This window comes from Gavialis gangeticus, unplaced genomic scaffold (genome assembly GCF_001723915.1).
Source record: "Gavialis gangeticus isolate Ggan-Ray unplaced genomic scaffold, GavGan_comp1, whole genome shotgun sequence".
NCBI classification, from domain to species: domain Eukaryota; kingdom Metazoa; phylum Chordata; order Crocodylia; family Gavialidae; genus Gavialis; species Gavialis gangeticus.
In genome coordinates this window covers 100800501-100810191 of record NW_017729022.1, presented here as the reverse complement: position 1 = coordinate 100810191, position 9691 = coordinate 100800501, and the positions used below count along the sequence as shown (strand labels likewise).

Sequence of the window (9691 nt, the reverse complement as noted above, 5' to 3'; positions counted from 1 at the left end):
GCGGGCCTGAGGACCAAGGCGTGCAGAACCCCACTGCCCACATCCCTCCAGGTCAAATATGAGCCGTCTACCACCACTCTCTGGGTGTGGCCCTCCAGCCAATTAGTGACCCATTTGACCTTGTAGGTATTGACGCCAGTCTCCTAGTTTTTTAATGAGAATGGGGTGAGAGACAGTGTTGAAGGCCTTCCTAAAGTCCAGAAAGACCATGTCCACTGCAACACCTGCACCCAAGGATTTTGTGACCTGGTCATAGAAGACCACCAGGTTGGTCTGACAGCACCTGCCTCTAATGGACCCATGTTGGTTGCCCCTAAGCATAATCTCCCCTGCTGGCCCCTTGTGGACATGCGCCAGGATAATTCTCTTAAAAAGCTTACCCAGGACCGAGGTAAGACTAACAGGCCTATAGTTTCCTGGGTCCTTCTTCCTCACAGTTTTGAAAACAGGAACCACACTGGCCCTTTTCCAGTCCTCTGGCACATCGCCAGAGCACTGAGTGCTCGTAAAGCCATGCCAGGGATCCTGTAATGTCCTCCGCTAATTTCCTCAGCACTCTGGGGTGGAGATCATCAGGACCTGCTGATTTAAATAGGTCAAGTCCCTCCAGAAGTTCCCTGACTAGGTCCTCTGTGACCCTAGGTGTGGGTGCACCTCCCCTGGGGCCTACGGGGGTCCCAGTGTGGGGGGATGACCCAGTCCCTGCTCAGAAAAATGGAGGCAAAGAAATTGTTAAATAGGTTAGCTTTGCTGTCTAGTGCAACAACCAGATTTCCTAGCATGTCCTACAGAGGCCCCATGTTACCCGGTACCTTCTTTTTACCCCCTATGTATTTAAAAAAGGACTTCTTGTCCTTGATCCGGGTAGCTGTTCCCAGTTCCATCTCCACCTTAGCCTTCCTGACTGCCACCCTACAGTCCCGAGCAACAGAGGTATTGTCCTCCCTGGTGATGGCCCCTTCCTTCCATTGGGTGTACGCCTCTTTTTTAGCTAGGAGACGTTCCCGGATGCTTTTGGTGAGCCATGCACCCTCTTGCCCCCTTTGATCTGTGTTGGGATTACCGCCCTTTGGGCTTGAAGGATCATCTCCTTAATGCAATTTAGGATCGACTTTGCAACTGTCAATTGTGTGCAGCCCTGTGCTGTGAGACCTGCTTATCTACTCATTAGTTTCAAATTATAAGTTCAAAACTTCCAATATCATGATGCTTTATATATGACTGTGTTTTTTATAACAACTCTAACTCTTGGATAGAAAATAATGGATTTTAGCAACAGTGACTAAACTGTGTATTTTAAAAAACCCACAGTGCTGGACCTTAGGATTCAAGTTATATGAAAAGTTGAAGTCATCATGTTGCTTACTGCCAGTATAAAATTGCCAAAGGTCATGCAATAGCTCTCTTCTAAAATTGTGTACTGTGTAACAAGTGGATTCTTTTGCAGATTATTCTAGGAGAATCTGTTGAATGTGTATTGCTTGAATATTTTTTTAAGAATAGAGTAAGGCTTGGCCTTAAAGGCTATAATAATTTCAAATATAATTTTAAATAGTTTATTTTTAAAGATGAATATATATAATATACATTTGTATCACTGAAAAGTAACTCCTCAGTCTAACTTTTAGACAACTACACAGACCAATTCCAGTGTGTTCTTCCTCCAGCTCACAGAAACCTAGTAGCTACATTAGGCTCTCCCATGTGCTAGTAGTTTTAGGTGGGGAAGAATGGGTGTTCTTGTGACTCGGAACAGGGATGTAGAGATCTCTCGGAATGCCTAGCAAGGCACATAAGAGAACAGACCTAAAGGTAACATGAAGCATTTAAATCTTTTTTAACTTATTAGCTCATTGGTCTTGTTGTGCATTCTAAAATTCAGTTTTAAAATTTGTAGTATTGACTAGCTTAAACTCTTACTTTGTTGTCATTTGTAGGAGTATTCTGGAGATCTAAACCGTACTCTTAGTAGAAGGGAAAAGAAGAAACCTGCAGATGGAGTGACTCTAACTGGTATTAGCCAGACAGGAGATCAGGCTTCACAGCCTAACAAACATAGCAGGTAAACAGTTTTTTTTCATGTTAGTGTTTAAAACTAGAAGAATAGGAAAGAAATTTTATCTTGGAATTCATTAGGAAAGTACAGATGAGAAATTTCATTAGCCACCCAGGTAAAAAGGGCATGGCTCACTTGTCGCAGAAAGACATAGTGCTTTGCAGTACTTCTGTAGCTAGGGAACAAATACAGAAAATGCCTTCCAGAGTTTGGAAAGGAGATGATTCTGAAGCTTACAGAGTATTTTGGTGGGTCTCATCCATCTTATTTTTGGTTACTCAGCACATCTTTGTTTCTCCTTCATCCTACAATTGAAGAAACCAATCCATCAGAAATTGAACTTCCCCATTTCTGGCGTATGTAACTGCCATATGTTTGCCCCATCTGTAGTATGGGAACAATGGCCTTTTGTAAAATACTCTAAAATTCTAGCTTGCAAAGAATTTTATACCATTTCTGGATGCAGTTTACTCACTGGCAGAACATTCAGATTTTTCTTTGTGAAAGGAATACAGTATAGCTAGAAAATAGGTGTTACTTTCTCTAGCAAGCAACAAACTAAAACACTAAACTGCAAATATGATAGGAAATACTTAGTGTTGCAGACACAGAGTAGATGAGGGTGGGGGGTGGTTTTGGGCTGTCTTGAAGAATTGAAGCAATATCCTTGATTTAGTATTTTTTGACTGGGGAAGGGTAACTGCTATTAGCTCACTCTTAGTGTAATGTTAATTCTATTGACTTCTGATTCTTTGAGCTGATAGGGTCACCTTAATGCTCTTTCTCTCCCAAATAGCAATCTTAGTGTCCCGAGTAACACAGTGCAGTCAGTACAATCAAGTTACAATCCCTTTGAAGATGAAGAAGATACTGGGAGTACTGTCAGTGAAAAGGAGGACAATAAAATCAAAAAGTTGGTGAAAGAATGCTTTTTTTTTAACTGTTTTCACACTTGTACTTTCTCTATCCAGGCTTTCCAGTTTTGGGTTTCTGCAAAGATGCTATGTTGCACAATGCATGAAGCCTTTATGAAAAGTTATGTAAACAGAATTGTAACCTAACTTATCTTTTCTGACAGATACTAGATATGTTGTCTTCTCTTTTGGTTTGAATTTACACTGGACATTGGTGGCTGCTAACACAGTTTCTCATTGCCTTTTTGTTCTTACTTAATATCTCTATATAAAAAAAAAAAATAGTGAGGTATAACAATCTGCTGTGAAACTACTGCTGGAGCCTTGCTGCTGAGTGTCCTCACTGGAAAAGTCCCCTTTCAAGACTGTTTTCTTCCCAGTTACTTGTTGTATTGTGACAGTTTGTCTAGGAGTGCATGTGTAGACTCAACAGTTACCATTTCTTTAACTGTGAGTTACTGGTTCTAAAAATGTTGCTTTAAAGTGTTTCACAACTGATGGCTTGCAATGTCCAGAGGAAGTTAAGAAAAGCAAGGGAGCAGGGTGCTTGAAGTATTGAAAACTATTAATCTGAAGCAAAGAGAATCTCACTCCCTACTACCTGTGCATTTTTTTTCCTTTAGAGTATTCTGTCAGCCTCTCAAGGCATATACAGGTTACATAGGTTTGTTATTGCTGATGCACTTTTCACAAACCTAAGTGATTTAAAAAAAAAAAAAAAGTAACCCCCATTATTTTAATTATAGGGGATTGCCAGCTTCAAATATTGAGAAACACTGCTTCAGAAATACAAAATACTAAAATATTGGCACTAATGGATACACTTAAGTAGTTAAAACTGATATTATATTATGTAATCAGGGTTAATGTCTTGAGAGCAAATTAAAACCATTTAAAATTGACTTTTCAGTGTTAGCAGCTATGAGAAAAATCAAAGCTACCCTACAGAGTGGTCAGATGAAGAGCCCAACAATCCATTTTCTTCCTCTGATGCCAATGGAGAAACTAATCCATTTGATGAAGATACCTCCCTGGCAGTGGAGGTGAGAGTACGTGCACTCTATGACTATGAGGGTCAAGAGCAAGATGAACTCAGCTTTAAGGCTGGTAAGTTTGCTTTTTTTCTTTTCACTGCTTTTGCTTTTTTAAATGATTGTCAAAAGAATAAATGAGGAAGTACCTGACAAATGTCTTCCCACCTCTTCATCGTAGTGAGAACTATTATTTTTACCCAGACCACTTACTAAATGTTATTTAATATTACAGAGAAGGTCATATCTTGCAATAGATCCTTCAGCCCCAATACATGGCTTTGTTTTTGGAGTGTTGGTAGTCCCTCTCTTCATCCCTTGCAGTTACATACAGCAACCCCCGCTAGCCTCTGTCTTACCTGTAGTAGGGGGAAATTGTGATATTAAATAGTGCCTGCCCATTTACCCATTCACTGGTGATAGTAAGAGGCACCAATGGGGCTTTCACCTCCCTAGGATTGTCAGCACTGAGAATTCAGAAATCGTGACTTTAAAAACTAGTATCAGGAGTTGAGTTTTTGCCCTTTGCTCTCGCTGAACATGTTCAGAGGTTGAAAACTTTAGATATTCAAGCCAGTGAGAAGAATCAGCCCTCTCTCTTGACTGTATGCCACACCTTGATGATTGTCTCATGTCATCCCTTGCAGACTTTTTTGTAGTTGTCTCTCTTGTCTGAGGCAATGTCTGCTTCTTTTTGAGCCATGAGCATGGGCTTTATGCACATCCCAGCAGTACCCCAGAAGCGGGGAGAATATAGCTGTGCTGGCAAATAACTGCTTGCTGGAAGGCTAGCAGTCAGAGGCCTCATGGTACTCTATTTCCATCCTAATAAGTATGCCTGGGAAATTGTTCATTCACTCTAGCAGTGCACACTGCCAGCTTGGGGATTCAGCAAGAAATGCTGCTGATGACTGTTTCCTGCAAGCATCCTAGCCTGGCAGGTGACTGCTCATTTGTTCAGCCCAATTGTATGAACCTTTAAGTTCTACAGAAGCTGGTCAGCCTGTGAACAGCAGCATCTGATGGTGGTGACTTGAAATTGCATCTGAGCCAGGAGCTCAGCCTATAGAAACCAGCCTCTGGTGCTGATCCTAGAATTTAACTTCTACAGTTAGCTCAGTCATAATTCCTGTGTTGACAGCTGCTGTTCACAGGATTGCGCAAGCACCTTCTAAAAAGGATACAAAATTTTAGCATGAAAAGGGGCAATATCCCCTTTTTAAATCTCCCATGTCCTTTGTGTTGTTTTCCCTTCCCTCTGCTTGTGACCTCTTTCTCCTTCCCAAGTGGCTCACTTGGAGTCTTATGGTATGCATAATAGGATAAATTTAAAAGTTTGGGGAGTTCATGAGGCATTTTTTTTAGCTTAAGTACTGTATTTTTGTGCATATAGCCCGCACCCATGTATAACCCATGGAAAATTGCGTTTTTGTAAAATACTCTGTATATTCCCCGCACCCATGTATTTGCTGCACCCCGAGACATGGCCGCAAGTGCGGGCTGTGCTGGGCTTGCAGGTTCTGCAGGGGAGGGGAGGGATGAAGAGCTGTGGGCTCTGGCTCCGGCTCCAGTGGCTGTGCCCAGCAGAATGTGGCTGGCGGTGGCGGTGGGGAGTGGGGCTCGCAGCTCCTCATCCCTGCCCTCCCCTCCCCTGCAGAGCCCCACTCCCCGCCACCACCAGCCACACTCTGTTGGGTATGGCTGCTGGAGCCAGAGCCGGAGCTGGAGCCTGCAGCCGGGGATAGGCAGGAACAGGCTATGATGTTTTAAAGACTCTGCATAGCCCTCACCCTTGTATAACCTGCACCTGCCCGTCAAGTTTGTAAAAACGTGTATAGCCCGCAGGCTAGATGTGCGAAAATACGGTAATCAAAAGGAACAATACTCAACTACGCTAAACAAAACAAGTACATGAGCTGGATGCCCCTGTATTCTAATAAGGATATCAGGGTATACTTAAATTAAATCTGTAGGTGGACTGATGTCAAAAACCTGGTTATGATTTGCCTTTCTGATGTAATTAAATTCTGAGTTTTTTAAAATAATAATTATAGCTATCGAATAAAGGAGTGGTGTGCTGGCTTGCTTGAAATCCTGCCCTGATAGGAGAAAAGCAGTAATAAGATAAGCAGTTCTCCCCTTCGTTCCCCACGGGAATCAACAGGAGCCAAAGGTTATTCTCATTGCAACATTTTCCCAGCAGGAGATGGAGATGTGCTAATCCATTTGAAATAAGCATGCCTTGTGCCTATCAAGTGACATGTGCTATATTCCAAGGGATAGTGGAGCCTTTCAAGTATAATGAAGCAATGTTTATATACTGAGATGTTGTGGCTAACCAGGGGTTTGGGCATTCTGGATTCTATTACTGGCTGTGTGACTGTTTAAATTATTTAATTTTCATGTCACCACTACACAATAATATTAAAAATGTAGGAAAGTATTTTTCACAAGAGGCATAGCATAGGCTTAACTTGTTGGTGAACAGTTGAATACTTTTGAATAAGAGGAGCCACAGTAAGTACTTAGTTTGCACATGATGTTTTATTATACAATTTGTGTAAGTTAATAGTTGTATGCAAACTGATACTTAATTTTGAATCTGCTCACAAGGTGTGAGGTATAAAATGGATGCAGTCAAATACGTAGGTTTTGTGCAGCACTATTAGAAGGATTAGGCGTTTGTTGAGCATTTGAAAAAGAGAAGCCTCTTAAGGGGAAAAACAGCTTTCTTGAGACATGCAGGAGCCAAATGGGGCAGTTGCCACCCAGCGTTGGATATAGCTAGATTCCAAAGAGCCTGTCATCAAGGGATTAATCTGTCTGAGGGCTTAGTTTGCGAAATGCACACAGATATTATCAGAGAGGATTTCCTTGTGTATACAAAGTATGTCTTGTATTTATAAAGTTTCTGTGGCTTATGTTAAAAACTGGCCAGAGGGTGTGAAGTATTCCTACGCACTCTGCATGAAATACATTTTCTTACTATTAACTGAAGCCGAGAGGATTGTAGAGAACTATTTTACTTGATCTCTTTCCTGGTAGACAGAAGCACTGGGGTACAGTTTTATTTACTAGAGATATTGAATATTAGATTAACTTTTCCCAGAAATAGAATACCTTCAGATATTCTAAAATGGTGGAATTACTTGGTTCCTAACTGATACATATTTTATAAGAAGTTTTCGGGGTTTGTTTTTGTTTTTCTGGGGGGGGAGAGTGGGGGGACTGTATAAACGTAGAGTCATATAACATCAAGTTAAAGATGAGTGATACGTGGTATGCTAGGAATTTAATTGCTCCTGAATTTCAAGTTTTAATACTGGTGTAGAAGATGCTCTGGCGTTGGCAGCCATCATCAGTGCTCTTGATTTTAGACATGTTTAGAAAAAAGGTTGCTCGATACATTGGTGGGAAAGCTGCTGAGTATCCTCTACGGTTTGCAGGAGCCACAACAGAGAATTTTTTGCAGAAAGTCTGTATTTCAGACAAAGGACCAGTATTTCAGTAATTATCTCTTATGCCTCCCTCCTGAGTACCTTGTATGCCTGTAAACTAGGGAGCTGGAATTTCTTAGTTGATGAAATATAAAACCTTAAAGATGAAAAATCTGAGCTGGTTTAACATGAAGTCCTTTTCATTTTTACTTGGAATATGTAGCTGCCAGGTGTGTTTTTCTGCTAGGTAACCTCGGTGAGTTAGTTTGTTTAGAAGGATTAAGAAAAACCTGTTTCTGCAAGAATACCGTATGTATTTGCAGTAGTTCAAAAGAGGTTTTTTTGTTCGTAAATCATGGCTATGCTGTTTGAACAGTATTATCATGCAGCAAGTAAGCACAAATACAGATAAATACTACCTGGAAAACAACTTCAAGTCAAAGTTGGAAGGCAAAAAATATATTATTTAGCAGCTATGGCCTAGAACAGGGGTCGGCAACCCCTAGCACATGTGGCATGCGAGGCCATTTTGCTTGGCATGCCGCGGCCAGCCCTGGCTCTGCCAGCCCCTAGCTGGTGCCAGCGCTGGAGCCCGAGCTGCTCCCAGCAGAGCTTGCAGTGTCCCAGCTGCCTGCTGGGAGTAGCCCAGGATCCCCTCTGGCAGCAGCTCCCCAGAGCCGGGGCTGGCTGCAGCTGGGAGGCTCCAAACAGCTGTGCCGGACTCCAGCATCAGCTATGCACCAGTGTGTGGACCCACATATCAGAGTGGGCGGGGCCTGAGACAGCGTAGCCCTGGTCTCTCCCCAGCTCCTGGCACGGAGGTGATGAGCCCGGCGCAGCTGTCTCCCACCTGCAGCCTCTTTGCCCCCATCTTCCTCCCTCCCCTACAGCTTCTGCCTCCTACCTTGCCCTCCTTTTTCCCCCCATTACCTTTGCTCAGTGCTAGCAGGCTACCTCCATACTGCAGCCTGGGATACTGAGCACAGACACACACCAGCCCCATGGCAGCAGCATACAGCCCACACGGCTTCTACAGGAGCTGGGCTGGGTTGGGGCTATACTTGGTTCCCTAGGGTAGAACAGGGACAGAGCCTGCCAGCATGGAGCAGCGGCTGGGGAGGCAGGCAGGGGAGCAGGAACAAGCAGGGACCAAGCTGCTTGACTTCCCATACCACCTGCCTCCCCACTTCCAGCCCCCCTGCAGTGGTGGGAAGGACGAATTAAAGACAGCCCTCCAATATTTAGATACAATACATAGAATATTATCAAAAAGAGTTTAATTATTGTGGGGGTCATCTTAAATTCAGGGTCACCTTAGATTCAAGTAAATACTATAGTATAGATTTGTTTTCCCTATATGCTTTTGTAATTTATAAAATATTGTGTTCATATATAATGGGGTATTAGATGCTGCACTTGTTCATATACTACCTGTCCCTAAATAAGGCATGTACCTTGTTTTGGGAAGGCATAATAAAGATAGGTCTATTCTTTTTAACCACATGTTTAGGAATCAGTTTTGTAGTTTAGACATGCAGCCCAATTTTCAATTACTAGCTTTTCAGGGAAAGGTGACTGTAATATGTGAATAAAGAAGGTGTTTGCCCACCAAAATATAACTTATTTTACTTGAAATTGAAGATTCTGTTCATAGTTATAAATCTTAAAAGTGTGAAGTGAAAGCTTCTGTTGCCCTTTTTGGCCTGATGAAAGTGGTTATACTAGTCAGACCTGCCTTGTTGGTTTGCATTCTGATGAGATGCAGGTCATCCTCTCATTGGAAGGAGTGACACTAATCTTGATGTAGTCCTTAAAATTGTATTTGCATTTTGGTAAAGTGAAATGTTAATTTTTCAAAATATCAGCGTGATGCTATTTTAATTGTAGGCACCTCCCTCCCAACAAGTATCTTGAGATGTTTATTGGATACTTTGATATCTTATGTTAGCTTTTGTTAGTATCAAAGTGATGAGAGTAGGGGTGCACCAATAGAGGGTTTTTTGGCCAATAGCGATGGCCGATTTTTAAGGAGCCTGTAACCTGTCTTTGGCCAGCCCACCTGTTTCTGGGCTAACCGCCTGCCTTCTTGCCCACCACACCTTGATGATATTTAATTAATAGTTGTTAATTAAGTGGGAGGCTGTCCATTTACTGCCCCAATGCCAGGGGATGCTATCTGCGGCTCTGTACCTCCCCTACACAGCAGTCCAAGCCTCGCAGATGGCATCCAGCTGTTACTCTGACCGGTCCCAC

General features: G+C 42.5%; 1 protein-coding gene across 4 annotated transcripts in view; it reads left to right on the top strand.

Moving 5' to 3' along the window:
* PACSIN2 (protein kinase C and casein kinase substrate in neurons 2) overlaps window positions 1-9691 on the top strand; it is a 132782-nt gene that overhangs the window by 119351 nt on the left and 3740 nt on the right. For 2 of the 4 annotated variants that reach the window (XM_019515728.1, XM_019515729.1), the window contains 3 exons: window positions 1938-2062; window positions 2853-2969; window positions 3881-4077. In XM_019515728.1, coding sequence (XP_019371273.1) covers window positions 1938-2062; window positions 2853-2969; window positions 3881-4077 — 439 coding nt within the window. The remainder of the gene's footprint in view (window positions 1-1937; window positions 2063-2852; window positions 2970-3880; window positions 4078-9691) is intronic. The other 2 variants (XM_019515730.1, XM_019515731.1) reach the window with 1 other exon arrangement.